The sequence below is a fragment of the Amia ocellicauda genome, chromosome 6 (genome assembly GCF_036373705.1).
Source record: "Amia ocellicauda isolate fAmiCal2 chromosome 6, fAmiCal2.hap1, whole genome shotgun sequence".
In the NCBI taxonomy this organism is placed as follows: Eukaryota; Metazoa; Chordata; class Actinopteri; order Amiiformes; family Amiidae; genus Amia; species Amia ocellicauda.
Genome location: NC_089855.1, coordinates 32,884,723 through 32,905,082, shown reverse-complemented (window position 1 = coordinate 32,905,082; position 20,360 = coordinate 32,884,723). Strand labels below are relative to the sequence as shown.

General features: G+C 38.0%; 1 protein-coding gene across 1 annotated transcript in view; it reads right to left on the bottom strand.

The window, feature by feature from the left end:
• Positions 1-1,478: 1,478 nt before the first annotated feature.
• Positions 1,479-20,360, bottom strand: part of stxbp5l (syntaxin binding protein 5L) — a 298,005-nt gene continuing 279,123 nt past the window's right edge. The window contains exons 23-30 of the mRNA XM_066706964.1: positions 17,214-17,387; positions 10,045-10,143; positions 8,485-8,724; positions 6,662-7,022; positions 4,204-4,369; positions 3,208-3,319; positions 2,443-2,663; positions 1,479-1,868 (exon numbers count right to left, since the gene is read on the bottom strand). Coding sequence (XP_066563061.1) covers positions 1,827-1,868; positions 2,443-2,663; positions 3,208-3,319; positions 4,204-4,369; positions 6,662-7,022; positions 8,485-8,724; positions 10,045-10,143; positions 17,214-17,387 — 1,415 coding nt within the window. The 3' untranslated portion in view covers positions 1,479-1,826. The remainder of the gene's footprint in view (positions 1,869-2,442; positions 2,664-3,207; positions 3,320-4,203; positions 4,370-6,661; positions 7,023-8,484; positions 8,725-10,044; positions 10,144-17,213; positions 17,388-20,360) is intronic.

Below are 20,360 nucleotides of genomic sequence, written 5' to 3'. Positions count from 1 at the left end.
AATTTGTATATAACATCAGATAAGATGGAGTTTTTATACATGAATCTTCAGACCAAGAAGCATCAACCTTACTTGCCCTTTACATAGCTATGTGGTCATGTTGAAACATCGGGTTACCCACTTTGCTTCTTAGTCTCACCCTTGCACATCAAAACATCAGAACTGTACATTACGCCTGCCTACTTATACAGAGAATAAATAAAGTGGTGCTGACAAGGTTCAGCTTTATCCTCTGATATTCATACCGCAGGATCCAAGCACTGATTGATAACACAGATAAAGTTTGTTAAAATGTCCTTGCAATCAACCACTGTAAAAAACAAACAACAATGATCATCATAGTGAACCTGAGATCATCTCCCATATTGAAATGCAAACACGCAGCAACCAAAAACATTGAACAATATATTGATTCCCTTAAAGGGTTATGCTAAGGTTCATTGCTTTGGAAGAGAAAAACAATTTTCCACCTACACTGAGATGGAGAAATATCATAACTTCCTAACCGAGGACAAATGGAAACAGGCAGCAGAAACTTGACCAAACAGAGAAGCAGTATGCTAAACTATTACTGTTGCTCCCCTCTAGGGTGATGATGATACAACATGTATGTATGTATGTATGAAAAATAAATAAATATGCAAATCGGCAGTATTTTAACCTGTGTTTTACCCTTCTAGGTTCTGGCACATGAAAAAAAGAAAGAAAAAAAAAAGAATGACAGCATTGAGAAGTATGTTACACTCACCACCTTAGTTACATAAAAGTTACATTTTTGTATTTGTGAGATTATTTATTCTTTTTGACTGTGTCTATTTTATAGGGGAAACTGCACCCCAATTCATTTAATATAAACACACAGCCACCCCCGAAGGAAACAGAACACAAAATAAGTGCAAGTGAGTGACAAATAAAACACACATTGGTAAAAAGCACATTTAGCTGTTAACTATGATTTTAGGCATATGTCTGTCAGTATTCTGTCTATTCCTGCAAATGGGATAAAGATTCTTCAGTCGACTAGAGCTGGAAAAAACTAAAAGGGGAAATTAAAATAATTAATCTTTATCTGCAGAGATGAATCTTTTCTGAAGCAAAGATATAGCGGAATAAAGAAACAAACAATGACAAACTGACCTAGAAACTTTTGGCCTTTTAGCAAAGCAGATTAATGTTTTTTTTTTTTTTTTTTTTTTTTTTACTATTTCAAAAAATAGAAACATTGTATTTTCTCATAATTGGCTAACGCTAAGAAATATTTGTTTAAATTGTTTTCCTTTTTTTTTCATTAATAACATGCTGCATATTATTATGGCAGTTTTATGATTATTTTCATTGTGTCATGCAATCTGTTTTTGTTTTTAACTTAAGAGTATTCCGCATACCAATCTGTACACACACACCTGTATATATATATATATATATATATATGTGTGTGTGTGTGTGTGTGTGTGTGTATATATATATATATATATATATATATATACATTCTTCATCCATTGATCCTAATGGATTACCTTGTTCTGTGAACCAAAATGTTTCTAGGGTTAGGATTCCATAACAGAAAGGGACAGTAATCCAGTATGGAAAGGAAAAACAGGGAAAACTTTCACTTTTACCAATAGACCCCAGGTTTGGTAGCACTAAGTCCAAGTCCTGTCAACTCTGCCTGCAAGTTTTCCAATCTTATTTCCCCCACAAGTGTAATCCTGAAGATTTTATCACTGGGGTAAACACATGAACGCACAGCCAGTCTTCATTCATTGCGGTCCATCCCCCTGGTGGCGTTGTCTAAGAAAAGACGCCATGTTTTCTCCCCTGGCACATTATAACTGATACCACTTCTTGTCCTTGTATTTAAGCATCAACTGTGGAAAAAAACAAGCAGACATAGACATGTCACTGGTAACAATTCCCACCTTTTCAACTATAGAATCTGTTGAAATGTCTAAGTTTAAGTCTTGAATATTATTATTTGTTACCAACTTGATATACACATCATTTTGATGATGAAACATAACTAAATAACTATGTGTGTCCATGCATCTAGAAACAGTGTGGTTTCTAACCTGATCCCTTGATCGCTGGGAAACAGTGTGGCCACAGAGGATATGGGAATTAACTGCTTGGCATTCTGTTGGCCTATCTTGCATGCTGTGTGCTCACTTGTGCTATGCGACTACTGGCGTCTCAGGGCCACAGCCACCATTGCTGACATCCCAGAAAAGTCTTTCTCTGGGAGGCTCTGATGATATTGGCCTTGAGAACAGACTCAGAAATGGCTGAGCCATGGGGGTGGACTTCAAACCATTACATTTGAAAATGCATCAGGACATCAACAGCGAGATGGGTAACTGTCCATGCTACTTGTAACAGCATTAGCAAGATTCTGATGTAGTTTTTGAAGTGTAAAAAAAACCAAAACACTGTAGTGTACTCTACCTCGTGTGCGTGCTTGGAGAAGGACTCTGCGTTGGCCATCATGGCTGCAGTACGATCCTCCAGGTCGCCTAGTTTCTGTCCTCTCTCCTCCAGCGCAATGCGGGCCCGTGCCAAGTCTCCCACCACCCCACCCGCAGCGGCCTTCATGCCCTCCATACCCCCTGGGCCTGGGATGTGCTGAGCCAGACTCCGGGAAGCCTTCCCTGCAGCAGCCTCCCCAACTGCCAAGGCCAAAGCAAAACAGAAGGAAACAAAAGAAAACAAACCAACGACAAAACAAAACATGTTGGTCACTATGGGGAGTCCACGAATGTAACAGAACTGTGCACATTAGACAAATGTTCAGGAAAGATGATAAGGAATCGAGCCCAGAAATCCCAGCCTCAGCTACTTCTCATACCTCCCTCCAGAACAAGTACAGCCTGTTGGCTCTCTTCACCTTGCAAGGGAAGGGGTCCTATAGCTTGGTTAAGGACAAATTATGTCCAATTACTCTCACACTCCACAACATGGATTTGCCAGAAGTTTCCAAACATGTATTACTTCCAGTGGCTTAATTAATTAATCTTCCACTTTTACCTCTGGCCATTCAAACCATCAGAGGATAGGAACATAGAGCTACAAATGATAACATTTCCTGCTTTACAGCTGGTTTCACAATTGACCCTACTTAATATAACATTGGATAGCCCAAGACTAGTGCTAATCTGGGTCTGCTAATTGCATTTCTAACTTATTCAGAAAGCCACAGGAGAATTAGCTTACACAGCTCTTCCCTGTCGAATGTCTGGGCGTTTCCTCCAAAGAAGCCTTTCAGAAAGCCCCTGTTCTGAGCCTCTGGGGTTTCCACTGGAGTGAACAGCTCCCCAAGCATGTCCTGTAACAGAGAGAAACACATAGCAGAAACATTGCAGCACATAACCAGACAGAGCTGCACAGGGGAAATCAATACAGTTGATCTGTCTTGACAGAAAACTTGCCAACACCAAGATGTATAATGGTTTACTGGAATGTTATGGATATACGGAGCCCCTGTAGAGCTCTTTGGGTAAAGCAACTAATACTACATCAAAATAACCCCCTCAGACACATAATTAGCTTTTATTCTAGATGGAAGTGGTGTAAACACAGTGACAGTGACCAAAGGGGATAAATGTGAGTGTTACAAATGTTACAAACCAAACCAAAACTACAAAAATGGTAGTAGAAAGAAAAACACCACCACAAAAGCATCATTGTAAATTGCAAAAATACCACAGTGTAAATTGCACGGATTACACCTACAGGTGGCAGTACAGGATATTTTAATGCTACTGAAGACTATTGTTAGAACTCAAAGGACATCATCATCATCATCATCATTATTATTATGTATTATTAATTATGACAATGAATTATCACACCAACCGGCTAAAATTAAAAGGATATTTCTACATGAAGTAGAGAATGTGAGAATGTTTAGTTTAGTTTTCTTGTTGAATCAATCCATAGTATTTTTACATGCTATTTCTTACCTCCACTTCATTAAAAAATAAATTAAAAATAGATAGGCACTAAATAAAACATATAAAGGGTGTGTAGGTTATTACAGTGCAAGTCAGTGAACTAAACATTACTTTCCTGCAAATTGACTGGACTCTTGTTATGGCATGACTCAGTATCATTCTAACTTATGCAATTATTCACACTAACATACCAGTAGGTTTAGTCAGATTCTGGGGAAAGGAGACTGACGTTAGGCAATGAGGACTGCAGACTGACCTGTAGGTTGTCACACATCTCTTGGCTGTATGTGATGCGCTGTATCTCTGTAGGGGAGCTCAGATACAGGGCCTGCCCCCCATTGGTGTAGCAGAAAGTCCGTGCGATCCTCATGTCTGTCAAAGGCAGGTAGTTCACATCCAGCATCGGCCTTAGACTAGGTAAGCTGCAATACAGGATGCCAGAACTGCATCAGCACACAGTAGTTTTACCAACCGGGGTGTGCTTGGTTTACATCTCAGTTTATTTTGGGTTATGGACACATTGTCTTCTGGTTTTCGGTCATGTCTTTGTCTGCTTGTTTACTTGTCTTTGATAGTATACCATGTGCTTTGACTCATACAGTATTGACTCATACAGTACCCACAACACATTTTGGAGTCTAGAGAGAAGTATTAAACACAACCAGTTAATCAGGCACATATTCAGTAGTTGCAAGGTGGGCTGGAACAAAAAACAGCCTCCTAACCCACTCCCCTATGAACCAAAATATTTGACTGAGGCAGCAGACTGGTCAAATGCTTCTGCAAGCGTTCTATGGCTCAGGGAGCACAGAAGTCTGCCATCTGAGAGAAGGACACACAAGAAAAGGAAGATAATAGAAAGACTGAAAACAGTGTAATAAAATACCTGAAGGCGTTCTTTGGGCTACATGCATAAATCCACCTATTTTTAGCCTAATATGCCCAATTCCTGCCTGTCACCTATGTGGATTGTTTTCATTATGGAGGATATGTGGGGGTTTGACAGTCAGTATGAATACAGATTAAGAAAGCTGGGCCTTTACGACCCTTCAGACTTGTGTTGGTTTAAAGCAAGAATCAAATGTAAGTATACATACTACTGGTCAAAAGATTTAGAATACCTCAGTGTATCCAGTTTTCATAGAAATGTATGCAGTTTAATGTCTCAATGTACTCTGAAATTAAAGCATAGAACAAATAAACAATTGTACTCTGGTACCCTTGAAAGGGCATCAAATCCATGTGCGTATCTTTAATCCCATGTGTACTCTTCACTGTTGTGTTGTTTACCAAGTGTTTGGTATCCCATGAAAGCTGAGACTCTCAGCTTTCTAACGATGTGAAGCATTCTCTGATGTGAATAATGTGTTTTTTATACCCCCCCCTCGCATTTATGCACCTCCCCCCCTCCACATTCTGAAATGGGGGGTGGGGGGATACTTGGTTTGAGCAGGAATACAAAATCTTGACAAATATGACATATTCTGGAACCAGACAGTCTACTGATCAAAACAAGACCATCCATGTTTTGGTAGAAGCAACACACACTAGTAGAGAGCTCAAAATGTCAAGATGGAAAACTCTGTTTACAGTGTAATAATACACAACGATTTTACATAATTGGATCTGAATTTCTCTGTGTTTGATAGAACATATATATATATATATATATATATATATATATATATATATATATATATATATATTTATTATCATAATAATATATACTGGATTAATCGTTACGTTGTTCTGAACAAAACAAGCCTATTTGGAAAGAAATCTGATGGAAACTGTGACCGTCTGCATGAGACCCCCTCCCCCACCCCCCCGGAGCATTTACCCCCTGGGCTCTGAATGATGGCGGGCGACACGGAAACTGTAAATCGGATGTGTTTGAGAATTAAACGCGCTGGTAACCAAGAGAATAAGATTCCAAATGATGTGTGCATTGTAGGAATACAGTGTAACTTTGTTACACATTAGCTACGTGTAACACTCCCAAATACTGCTTAAGAGGGTGTAGTACCACAGATATAACTCTGTAATGTACATTATTTTTCAGTTTTTGCTAACCTAAACTTTTTTTTATCCTCTAGCAGTTTACTGCTTACCTTTGTACCATTTCAGGTTATTCACTGGACTTGAACTGCTTAAATTTCAATAAAAACTGGAAAAATGGGGGTGTTTTAAAGCTTTTGACCGGTAGTATACATTGCACATTTTTCCTTTTTTAGTGCCACTGACTAAGTGGTTGCTTAAGGCCTCTAGTAGACCCAGGTGCCCCCTAATATGAGGGATTAACAATTTGTGTTTTTTTTAAGTATCAGATTTATTTTAAATAATTTATTTTTAATTTATTTTGTTTTTTTTCTTGGTGGGAGAGGCCTACAATATGGTAGCACCAGCACTGCATGTTGGTAATACATCACACACTTTATGATTAATGCGTCTTAAAAATAAATTGTGTCTATAAGGTTTTCTATATATATTATAGAATTGTTCATAGAATAGAGTTACAAAATATATAGAGAGATACAAAACATTGGCCTTTTTCCAATACTTTCTGTTCACATTCAATCTGGGCTCAGCTAGTGAAATAAGACTTAAAAAAAAAATGAAGCTGAAGATTCAACTCAGTGGAAGTTAAACCTCAAATGACACTCATGGCATTTTGCCTGGGTGAAACAGAAGGGAGGCCCTACCGAGACAAGTACCTGAGAGTCATGATATGTCCGTTGGCACAGAAGCAAGCCAAGCAGACGCTGTTACAAAGTGTAACAACGTCAGCCCGGAGGACAAAAGACGCTTCTGTGATGTTGTGTACGTAAAGGCAGGTTTGAGATGGCAGTGAGAAGACTTTGGCCTGTTTTTCCGAGCAGATTACTGCAAACTGGTAATCCACTGTATCCTGAGAAGTGGAGGGAGAGAAGTTGACGAGCTTCCTCTTGCGGGGTTTCTCGTGCTCGTCCAAACTGTGAGCGTCTCTCCACACCTCGTAAGGCTGGTGAATTAGCCCCCCCGAGCAGTCCAGGGAAGCAAACGTCAGCACAGATCCTTTTAACATCAGCACTGTGCCTGTTCCACCCAGTGAGGAGAAGAGCGGAGAAAAGAACATCAGTTAAGTCACTCACATCAGATGGTGCAAGGCCGAACGACCCAGTGTATCTGGGAGCTCTCTGGAAGATCATGAAATTCAGTAACTTTTCCTGGTCCCAGGATACATTTACTGTAAAAGATTTGTCTCTATCTCCTGCCTTTTCAAACTGAACTGTGTTAGGAGGAACAAAACAAATATCTAGTGTGTGAGTAGAGAGCTGGGTTTATAATGTTTCATGTTTATAAGGTGTATACATAAACAAATAAATTCATAGTTTTAAATAAATAAAAAGTGCAATTGGACAACCCCAATTAATCCCAGAAATTATTACAGCAAAGGAGACTGATTTCTACTTTACTGAATGTCCTAGTAGACCTATACTGTAGCTATTAAAAATAAATAAATAAAGTAAAAAATGTCAAACAAAGCAAACTAACTAGTACAAATATAAAGTTACAAACCACATTCTATTTATCACGTTCATAGTCAACTAGTAACTTTATATGACACCTTGTGTAACTAGGTTTAAATGTGACTATTATGATGCTTATACTGAGAAGAGGAGAAGAGTTTTAACATTGATCCTAATTGGCATATACAAATATACAATGGTTAGTACTTCCTGCATTCATTAAAGGAATAATGCAGGTCAGGGTTGTGTTGTGCAAAGATAACATCACACCTCGAGTAGCTGGACATGAGGTTGCAGGCCCCCTGTTGGTGATGTTACCCCAGCAGGAAACATAACATTACAGTTAATTATTACTGCTTTACAATGGTTCACACTCTAAATAATAAAGAAGTACCTGAACGAGTATTATTTAAAAATGATAAATATGGAAATAACTTTCCACCGCATAAAATAGTTCCTGAATGTCATTTTCAGCTACAATATTGACTATGCGATCTTAATAGACACCTCACAGTGTTATATATGTTTAAATTTACAATTTAAAAGTGTCAAACTTATTGTTAATACATTCTGTGAGCTTTGAATAAAAAAAACCTTTATGAACAGAGAAAAATAAGTAAGACACAGACATTGTGCAATGTATTGTATGTTAATAAGCTTATTTTGTTTTGACCTTTCTGGGGTTAATGAGAAGGGTTATGCATGTTAGATTGCTGATGTTTCGCATTGCTTTGAAAAGACCATGCTTCTAATGAAAGAGTAACCACTTAATTTTCAATAACCAATCAATTTTAATATAAAAAGGAACTGTATTTTATATATAAGTTCCCTTTCATTCCATGGATTCTGAAACAAATTGTATGGCCTTCAACTTTGCCAGGCAAAAGCCCTGCAAATGCAATGCAGCTGAATTAAAACACACACACACACACACACACACACACACACAAGAATTGAACAAACCTGCCACCAGATAGTGGGTAATAAAAACCTGCCTTTTACAAGAGAGCATATGTATGAATTCTTACCACTCGGTGATGCCACGATGGGCTCAGTTTGTCGCTGTTCCTCACCGACAGGCAGGTTCAAAGAGATGGCCAACACCACCCCTAAACTTGTGCCGACCCAAAGAGACGGCGAGAGGGTGGTGTCATTTTTACGGGCATATGATTCCATGAAGTACAGCGCAGTGATGGCCTCCTTGGTCTCCTTGTCAATGCTGGACACGCTGGAGCTGCGGGAGCGGCTGAACGAATTTTCCCGGCTTTCTACGGGAACCCAATAAGAAATATTGAAATCATTTGAAGGTAGTAGTCTTTTCAGCTCTGTTGACTCCCTAACCATCTGAAACAGTAAATTTCCAAGAGCAAGTTTCACAATTTAAGAGAGCTATAATTTAAGTCCTTATATGCAGGACTTAAAGGTTTACCACATTTGTAACAAAAGTGTGCCCTAATGCTTTGTACTCTGGTGGGCTTGCAACTCTGAAGGACTTATAAATATGTCCAGAACCACAATAAAATGTGTCACTGTGCAGAGACGGCGACCGAACACCAAGAGACACTTTTGCTCTCACGAATCGAACTTATGGAATGGCCCTCTCTGAAAATGACACTATATGCCAATCTCTCACTGCAGTCAAAGCAGGAGTCAGGTTAGTCATTCTACAGGTATCTCTAGAATGTTGAACACTGGATTGTTCTTGATTCTCTAAACATATCTATAAATCCTTATAAACTGCAACTTAGGGCACAATCATTTGTAAATCCAACCTGCAGTATACACACATGGAAATTGGGATGTATTAATACAGTAATAATATGAAAATATTATTTTCATTGAGTATTTAAATGTATCAAATTGATTGTTAACATACTGTTTTACAATACAAGGATGCATATTCATTAAAGCTGAATATAAAACACATGATCCATTTATTTTTGTTATATATGACAAATTAGAAATGCGCACACTGTCGACACATTCAAATACATTTTAAAAGAGTGTAACCTATGTAAAGTGCTACTGAGTACTATAAATGCGTGATTTTAAATGAATCTGGTCTTTTATTTTTATTTTATTTTCTCCCAGAACAGAAACCTATGTCATTGCATATTAGCTGCAAAATTGTAAAGAAGGAGACCAGCTGAATCAAGGATGATGACAAGTCTTTGTAAGTCACAATATTCTCTTCACACTTTTAAAAAGAAGGGGTGGCATTCCTTTTTAGATGACAAAGTAAGACACACTTTGTCAGTCAAACTTTTGGCGCTTAACACATAATGTCTTCAAACTCCACAGAGCCCATAAGAGTAAGCAAGAGCTTTTGGGTCAATATATTCTCCACACACTTTCTGCTAAACTCTTGTATCTTAAACCACTAATTTAAATGATAGAAGATATAGGATATAATAGTGTGTCCTGTTTCTCAAAGATGGCAACATTTTCAGTCTTAGAAACAAAAGGCGTACCCACTACTAAGAGCTCACTACTGTCTCACTGCAAGCGGAGTCCTACGAAACCACTTCTCCTGGACACCACTGAGGGACAGCGAATGAAGCTTGGTCAATGTAGCGGAAGTCTCTTACCTTTTTCACTCCATGAGTAAGTTGCAGCGTGGTGCTCGTCATGTGAGTAAATACTGACTCCGTGTAATTGCTGAAGCATTGCCCGTCTGGAAGCGTAACCTACTCTTCCCCCAAAACAGGTGTGCATTGCAAAAGGGACAAGTTCAGGGACAGAAACAAGTTGCAGCTCAATAGTACACAGTAAGAACTGAACCAAACTGAGTGGACCTAAGCACAGTGACATGTGGTAGCCCTGGGATTCTACGTGACAGGTCCATGTCAAGCAAAAATGTCAGAGGTGCAGTCAGGTATGAAGTTCCTTGCATCTTTTTGTACCTTATTGCATTGTGTTATGTGAAATATCTTGTGAAAACTGTAGGTCACTCTATGTAAAAGTGTGTGTAAACAAATTAATAAGTGAGTACATACATATATACATACATAATCATAGATAACCTTCCAGGCACAGTGTGAGTTGTGCTATCTGCTGTGAAGATTTTAATTGTGCAAAGGAGTATCTGTTTGGATGCATAAAATGATTTTTTGGTATTTACCAGTGCTAAATTCCAATTCCTAGAAGGTATATAATATTGATTAGGTTTTTGGTTTTCAGGAATTCAATATAGAACCCCAGTAAACCCTGACAGAAAATAAGTTGGACTTTAAAACATGGACCTGGTAATTTTCACTCTTTTCTCAAAAGCAATCTGTAAAGCTCTTATGATACAATTTGATATATGCTAGATGGATAGATTCTGCCTTTCTATTTGAAGTAAGCATGCTCATTTGGGCAAGATGAAGATGTAATTCACAAGACCCGCAGTGTAAAATAAATGGTGTTTTTGTGCTGTGCAAACTCTCATGGATATTTTGTCTGGCTAAGTAATAAGAGATTAATTGTGTTAGACTGTGGTAAATGGAAGGGGAAACATGACAATGCACCAGATTAAGACAAATCTTTGACCCACCTGCTAATAAAAAATGAAAAAACCTGTACTTAAGTCAGATACCCCTTTTGTTTACTCACGAATATACCTGCTATGAAGCACAGGTCTGTAGTTTGCTTTATGTGAGTGGGTCGAAGTTTTGATTTAATCCAGCTTAAAATATATATATTTAAAGAAATATTTTGTTAATTCTGATGGTAGATCAAACAGTTTCTTCTTCTGGGAATTAATTTTCATTAAGATTAATTGTTAGTTCACGAACAAAGACAGTGCCACTCTGACAGAACACAAAGGTTCAGACATAAGAGAGGAAGGGGGAGGAAGGAGGGAGAACAAGGATGGGAGGGGCAATGCTTCAGCAACACAACAAGAGTGCAGGAGACAAGGAATGACACCACTGGGTTTTGTGACATTCAGACAACTTTAAACAAGAACGCACACTGAAGTTTTTCCACGTAGTTCTTTCTTTCCTTTTTCAATTCTATTTCCCTACAGTGCTGGAAACACATCTAAGACTCGAGTGGGCAATTGTCACCACCAGGACACATGTACAACCCTTTTTATCCAAGAAGTAACAATGCTTCTAAAATGGGGTCTGTGAGAGCCCCAAGCCATCAGGTTTTTATATTGGTCTTGAATCATTGGTTAAGGATCTTGCTAATGGTGACTGATTAAGACCATTACGGGTTCAAGTATGTCCTTGAGAATTTGATTGCAATAAAAAACAGAAGTGTGTCACCATCTGAGACCAGTGTTAGAGACCGCTGCAATGAAGTCTCACAGCAATCAGGCAGATTTAGGCAAATCATTTTTTGTGTGTGTATGTGTAGGAGTGCTGGGTCCAATTCACCAATGCTGACCTTTTAATAATGGTTTTAATAACAGTTCCCTAAGACAGATGTATCTCATAATCGATGAAGATTTTTTGATATCCCATAACTCAGGATTGAGTGTCTTGTAAACTCAGATGGATAAAGCAAAAAATATAAAGTTTCCTACATGTTGCGCATATTGTAATGCAAAATCATTGAATTGTAGAATTGTGGCTTCAATTGTTTTCTTCTCGAACCAACGTCATTATGATTCATTATCGTCATTGTCTGAGGGGGGTGGTGGGGCATGATGACTAACCAACTAGGGATTAAAATCAGCCCATGATTAGCATAAGACCATATTAACGGCTTTTGTATGATCTTTCCCGGTTTTCCCTGTGCGCACGCAGGTGCGGCATTGCGACCTGGCGAGGATATACTTCCGTATGCCTTTTAATCTCATCCCCTTTCCCGCCGTCCCTGCAGAGGCTATTTTCAGAAAAACAAAAACGGGCTGACCTTTCCATTAGAACAGTAATTTCACATGTCAAATCTTAATGGAAGCAGAAACAAAAGACACAATACAAACACATACACCACGCAGTGTGACAAGGAAGAGATTAAATGATTATATCAACAGAGAGGAAAGGAAAGAGGTTGTTTTTATATTTCTCTAAATTCACATGTAAATCCAGATTCTTAATATAATTCAAATAAATGCAGTCAAAGTTATCTGAAAGGGATGGCTCTACTGCAGCTGTGGTATACATTGTACAACCAGACAATAGTGCTATTGGGAAGAGAACTACAAGCTGGCTGCTGAAAATACCCTTGTTTTGAGAGCATTGGCAGTTTTTTTTTGTGGGTGGTACTTGTAGTCTTGTTATTATTATGCTATACAACGCTCAAGGGCAGTGCAGTACTGTGAATGCGCAAAACTCTTACCCCATTTCACAAGGATATTGTTAATAATTAATAGCTCCCACAGAGCAGAAAGATTAAGCAGGCCCTCAGGACAAAGTCACATAGCATTTATGAAATCCATGTCATTTCTCAGCCAGTCTACTCACTGACATTTTTAAATGAATCTGTACATCTCCTTTCCTTTCCAGTCAGAGGTACTGTTTCCCTTTGTCAAGACATCCTTATCTGGTGAAGACTGCTCTTTTTTTTAAAATGGTCTGACATTCCTGAAATAAACAGTCCCCAGAATAGCATGATGTGTGTTGTTGTTATTTTTGCCTATTCACACCCCAAGATATATTAACTAAGATTGAGAACATTTTCATTCCTTTCTGGTCTTTTTCTTGACATGCCATACACCTAAAATAGCACAATTTTCCAGTCAGTGTAATTGTATCACAGTAGGGGAAAAATTGACAAAAGTGTACTGCAGAGCATTCCATCATGAGACATGTCAAATCTATCAAATATATCAGGTCAACTAGAAAGTTGATACATTTCTGGATAATCTTGATAACTTCACCAACAACTGAACATTTGTATTGGCAAGGCATGTTTCAGAGGCTGGCAGAGTTGTCAACAAGTCATTATTTTGCAAGTCCAAGTAAGTCCCAAGTCTCTCTGCTTCAAGTGCAAGTAAGTCCCAAGTCATTGAGCTACAAGTCAAGTGAAGTCTCAAGTCTTCAATTTTGAGCTTCAAGTCTTCAAGTCTCTTTTATAATTAACTACCACTTATGATCTTTATACTTTAAGAAATACAATACATAACACAGCAGATTATAAAAAAAAACATGTTTTATTGTCTATATATCACTGAAATAATGTGTGATAGTATATATACACACACTAGGTTCCCTATATATATTGGTGAATCATGGGACAAAATCCAAGGACAAAATGTGAATATGGGTTTTCTTTTTGGTCCAAAGCAGAAAATCCACACTACTACTATTGAGCCTTACTCTGAACATAAGTAGAAGAACATCAACCATGTTGCTAGATGTCAATTAAGTATTTTACTTGTACTACAGAGGATTGCACTTGCAAAATATCAAGTTGGACAGAACCCTGTCACTCATCTGTGCACGATGCGGTCATAGAATTAGTCCATCCTTAGACCTTATTTGAGTGATTTTTCTGAATCTCTATTGGAAAAATGAATGGGATTTTTTAGTTAGGAACCGGATGCTAATTTTCATACGCTAGTGCCTACAAAGTGGTGACACCACTTTGGCTCTCTATTGTCTTTGGTGAGAGTCTGTGCCCAAGGACACATAGTATGACAGGCCCTGACACAATTAGCACTGTATTCATCCTTGGACTGCCACGCATCCATTTGAATGTAACAAAAAATGTACAATAACAAACAACATAAAAATTTGAAAAGTGAGTCATGCCAAGTAAAACACCCGCGAGTCAAGTCACAAGTCAGTGATTGCCAAATCTAAGCCAAGTCTAAGTAATTTCAGCTTTTTTCAAGTCAAGTCCCAAGTATCATAAATTCTGACTCGAGTTAACTCGAGTCCCAGGTCACTTGACTCAAGTCTACATCTCTGGAGGCTGGTTACTTTGTCTCGAATCCTCACATTTGTGGTCAGCAATTTAAATTGAGCCAATTCAAAATCTGGTATGAAAAAGTTGTGTTGCTCATAAGGGGTATCTTAAATACATAAATGCCTCAGTGAAAGAGTCTTTTTCTTGAACACTGCAGACATGGCGCGTTCTCTATTTGAGTTAATTTGGGATTTTTGGTTTCATATGTGCTCATTTTTCTAAGTACGGTGGGAAACATACATCACAACCGTGTTGCGCATTTAAACTTTTGTGTCCTCTAGCCATGAACTTTAAAGTGAAAATTAATAATTAAAAAACACCTCCCTTTAATTAATCTGCCATTTCGTGCTTGTCAAAGTTCTCCATATTAAAAAAAAAAGTAATCATGTTTCTTTGGGGCGTCTCATCTTCCTTAAGAGATTATGCCATCCAGAGATAATATGAATGAGCAGATTAAATTATCTCAACTTTTTTTTACAGGTGCTAAGCTTTAGAGGGATTTGTGTGGGACACTATGTTAGGTCTGTGAGTAAGACGGAATAAAAGAGGCTTAAGGAATGTAAGCTTACTAATTTTTAAGAAGAAAGAAAATGACTGACCTTTTTTTCTTCATTTACTGTAGAATCACCTCACAAGAATTTTAATGAGAATGTGAAGCGAATCCAGTAAGTACATTTATTGCTGACTATCGAAGGTAGATTTTTAAGTTTTAGTAAAATCCCTTCTCCAGTGGGCGATTTAGGGAATGTACAATTAAAATAAATAAATAAATAAATATAACAACACTTGAGGGCTGAATAGAGTTTTTCACTACTTGAAGCATTTGGCACATCACAAGTCAAATTAAATATATTTTCTGACATGCTTCTGCTCTTACTAAAGTCCATATGAGTCTATCTAGCCTTGCCATGTTCAATGTAGGATTAGTTGATAAGGAAGATATCTGATCCACCAAAATAAACCTCCAACGGAAATGAAAGAAAACACTGGCTCCCAATTAGGAGCAATGTGCACTGTTCTAATAAAAAAGCAGGACTGACAGGACTCTATGAACAATCTGAATATGTAGAGAACACCTAGAAGTCTGTGAAATTACTAAATTGGTATTGAACGTCTCCTTTCAGTCAGTGCATAGGGAAAACCTTAACACTGTACCACTGACTAACAGGCAACACAAAAATGTGCTCTCATGCGATATCCTCTCACTACAGCTATGGTAATTTTTTTCAATAGTCACGTGTGGCCGAGAAGTTACCAGCAGGACAATGCTCTGATCGGGAGCAACCATAAAGTTTGCCACAATGCATAAAATACCTGATGTAACATGAAAGAAATTAATGATGTATAACAGAATTCTCTTCTAATAAAGTGATCATGCTCAGGAGGTTTCTTATAGAAAACATTTCGTGATTTTCTTGGACAACATAGTCTATGTAAGTGGTTCTCAACCCTGGTCTTGGTGGACTCCCTACCCTGCTGGTTTTGTTCCAGCCGAGCTCTCAATTACTAAATCAAACCCTCAATTTAAATAATAATTTCCTAAATCAGAGCCGTTTCATTATTTTAAAGGGGTAGGGGTTTTAAGTTAAGTATAACATTGTATATGGAATTCATCTTACTAAGGAACCAACTTTTTTATCAGTTACACGAAGTTAAATGTAAGCAAATTAATACTTAAATTAAGGGTTCAATTAAATAATTGAGAGCTCGGCTGGAACAAAAAACAGCAGGGTAGGGGGTCCTCCAGGACCAGGGTTGTCAACTTGTCTTCATTTCCAAAGGTAGCATTCTCTTTTAGAAATACAGACAGTGAGGACACACAACACCTGGTGTATGGGGACAACAATGTTTTAGTTAGACAGTTGAATATTCTGTGGAGGGAAAACACAAAGAACATGAAACAGATTTACCCACCTGAACTGCCTGCACAGAGGATACAAACAGGGGTTGCTTACAAACAATTGGCAGCTCAGATGACAAGACAGATACTGCATGCATAGACAGGGCTGCATTACAGAAAACAATTACCTACCCAAATACCAGTAGTGTAAATTGACAAACTAATAATGTGGTTTTATGAAGGTTAATACTATAATTATTCTGTGGGTATAACTGTATAGGTGTCTTTTGTTGGAGATCATGTCAGAAAAAGAGAATGACATACATAATACTTTTAACTCATAACATACTTTTTTAAGCAGGAGGATGGTGTTAGTAAGTAGTTTTGTAATGGAAGAGGGAGAGGTAGGGGTCTGTATGAGTGAAAAATGTTCCTTTTAAATTTTATTTTACCATCTAATTGCAAGATACTATGTACTGTAAATGTATAAGGTGGCATGTTGTTCCATGTTACCATGTATGTTGCTGTTATTAGCAAAGCAAATTAGGTGTAGTTGATGTGAAGTATTTATGGTAGGCCTTGATTAGGCTTCATTAGTAAGAGCTAAATCTGACTGAAAGCATGAAGATATACTTTGGGGTCAGATGATGTCTTTAGTTATCATGTGGGGTTGACATACAGTTTTGTGTCTGAAGCACACAGAGTTTCCATGATTGTGACATTGAGCTGAGAACCATTTGATCACATTTCATGGGACGTAATACATTTTGACAACTTCTTTTCCCACCTTTCCATGCTTACTCTCAGCACATTTCTGACATCTCAGAGGTTGCAGGTGAAAATCGTAGAGACTCTTATGCAATGGAGGTCAACAATTAGTTGCTTCTACAGACCAAAGTTGACATGAATGAGTCCAGTGCACCACCTAGCACTCAAACGTGCAGGTTTGAGCAACATCTGATGTTCATGTAGAAGCAACTAGTTTTTATCCACCTCTAAGGAAACCGTGCAGGCATGAAGTCAAGACCTGAGGTGGGCATGCAAATAGTAAAACAGGTTTAGACAAGCACACACCTTCTGTGTGGGAGACAGGCAAAGAGATCTCCATGCAAGCAGCAGACTGGGCTTTTCTGAAAGGAGGCCGGCCAGGACCTCGGCGATTGAGCTTAGTGCCTTCAGTGCTGGAGATGCGCTTCCCAGTGTTGCAGGGCTGTGAGGTGGGACTAGTGCAATGTCCATTGACATGATCTGCAATAATGGCAAGGCATTAGCAAAATATGATAGAAAAAATAGATAGAAAGAAAAGTAAGGAGAGCAAATTAAAGACAGCCCCAGCTTCTTGAACATGTCAAAGCAAAATACAACTTAATAAAAAAGCACGTGCTGTAGGACTAGGCAATGCACCTGAATTTGACTATATCAAACGTATTCTTTGCGACCTCAAAAGGCATCTAGATTTTCTTTCCAACTAAAAACCTGTCCACTTGGATATCATAATGCAAGCATGACTGACAAGAGTCTTCGTTGGCGCTTCCGTTTAACAAAGTCATTTTCTCGTTGTTAGAGTACAAATGATGATTAGAGAATGTGATCCAGCTATACCCTGGCACCAACATATTTTCTGCTAATTAATATTATGAAGATTAATATTGCCTCAGAAGGAATTCATTAAAAGCCAGATGGTGGAAAAATGTATTGGGTTTGCCCAGTCCTAGACGCACCTTAGGCCCAGTTTCAAAGTTGTCTGTACCAGCACAAGTTAATTTCTAGGGCAAAGAAGAGCAAAGGAGCCAATTGAAAAGCTTTCAATATACATAACCAATAGATATTTACATCTTAATGAACTGAGAGAGTGGGGCTGCTAGATAAACAACTTTAGCATTGGTACAGTCATCAAGAAATTGGTCCATTACTACAAAAATGGAAACATGTTACTTATTTATTTGATTTCCAAACAGGAATTAAACCATTTTCACAATTCTCCCCAAAAGATGTAGATAGGTAGGGAGTTGCATTATTTGGGGAGAATTAATTCAAATACATAATGACTGTTTACACAATTTTTCTTGTAATAATAATTATTCCGAATTATTTGTAGTACTTTCACATGATAAATCTAGGAATACTTAACTTGTATCACCCATATCTAACTTTCAAAGGATGAAAGTACTACATTTAGTTCTTGGTATTATAAAGTAAGCAATGGCAGTGGTATGGGAGGTGAGACTTTAGTAGTTTAAAAGATAGGATAGACCTTGACATTTGCATTATTGATCATGATTGAAATGTATGAAAACACTGCATGCTAATGAGACTGCTCAGATGTCAAGATGGTATTAGTGTTTTTCCTTGTTACTTGGAAAAGAACAGGTATCAGAAATGGATCACTGAAATGCAATGATATATCCCCACTTTTTAGTGAGAAACAATAATAATAATAATAATAATAATAATAATAATAATAATAATAATAATAATAATAATACTACTACTACTACTACTAATAATAATAATAATAATACAAACAAAATCACATCTTAGAATAGAATTTAGCACTGAAATACAAATTATATTTCCATTAGCAACTTCAATATTTTCAGTATAACTTCTCTACCATTTAACCTTTTTATAAGATAAGACCAACTATTACTTAGCACAATCTTGAACATGTCTATATGAACAACTTACCAATCACATCAAGTAGTTGTGTCATGTTTGAGGAATACTGGCCAGACTGGTCATCTGAATCCAAACGTTCAAAGTGACATGTCGTGTGGCATAAAATATTTATTCTGTATTCCAATTTAAACCTCAATGGGACTGTCTGTTAGGTAAATGTTCACTGTATAACTTCTGGTATTTATATTGTTTGATCAATTGACCAAAACCAAGCCAGGTGAATCAGTACATTTCTAACAAACAAATAGTAAAACTAAAGTTTTGGAAGGAGGGACCAGTTTATGACACCCAGTATATGATCACCATTTACCTTGATATGTGTCACATGCCCACTGCCTGTTTCACATGGCAGATTTCCAAACCAGGGGTGAGCATCAACAAATTACTCCTATCCTTCTCCAGTGGCAAAGAGATTAGATTCACATTTTTTTGTCCAGGACACAAATTATTGCTTCTAAACCTGAACTGTTCATGTCTGCCTTTCCATGAACAATGACCAACCTGTTTGGATTCACCATCCATATTCAAACACACCCCATTCTGTTGCCTACCAGTGTCAGTCACTCCTGCCAGAGATCCACCTGGTGAACACCTTTCTGAAGCTCTCAATGCTCTCACCCCTGTACCTGACGATGAGTCAGTACTTTCTTTGGCACCTACCTCCCACATTTAGGCTCCAGTCCTGGCCTGCTCAGCATGACCCTGCAGAAGTTCTCCAGGACCTGGCTGCACTATACAGTTGACTTTTCAGGAAATGTCCAGCATGATTCCATAGTCCCTTCATTGACCTTCCACTCAACCTAGGCATTCCTGACCAACCCAACTATTAGCAATTTAGCTATTTAGCTAGATATTGTTACGGCACCCCATTCTTCAGGTGTTGTTACAGCAGGCCACCACTGATACCTTAACTGAGCACCAACTGGCATTAGTTGACTACTTGACAAGAGCTCTTAGTGCCACAATGGGTGTCTTACAGGCCCCTGTAGTAGATTTTCAGTGACAGCTCACTCATTTATTGTTCCAAATTCAGCAGAATCTGGGCACCTTGCAGACTTCCATAAAAGCCCTCACATTTTACTCTCTATCTCAGAACTGAGTGTCCCACTGACTCTTTGAGAGAATCTATCCACCTGTTCTTATATATATAGGAATTTGTTGACTCTTTTCAATTTGTTCTGGCAGTAGTGGAAATTACTAGGGGGGATATCCGTCTTCATTTTTTCATAGGCATACAATACATCAATTCCCTTTATTTTGTCACCACCACACCTGCTTCTGTATCCTACTTGTTGTTTTGGTGATTTTTCATCCACCAGGCAGTCAGGACTGGGACCCTCAAATCAAGTTCCAGACTTTATAGTTCTCAGTATATAGAAAGTTAGAACTGAAGATTAGAAGAATGCACAGCTTGGGCACCAACTACACCTACATACACCTTACACATACATTCAAATACAGCACAGTAAAGTGAATGACCCTTTACCTTGACATTTTATCTATTACATCCAACTCTTACCTGACATACTTAACCAGCAAGAA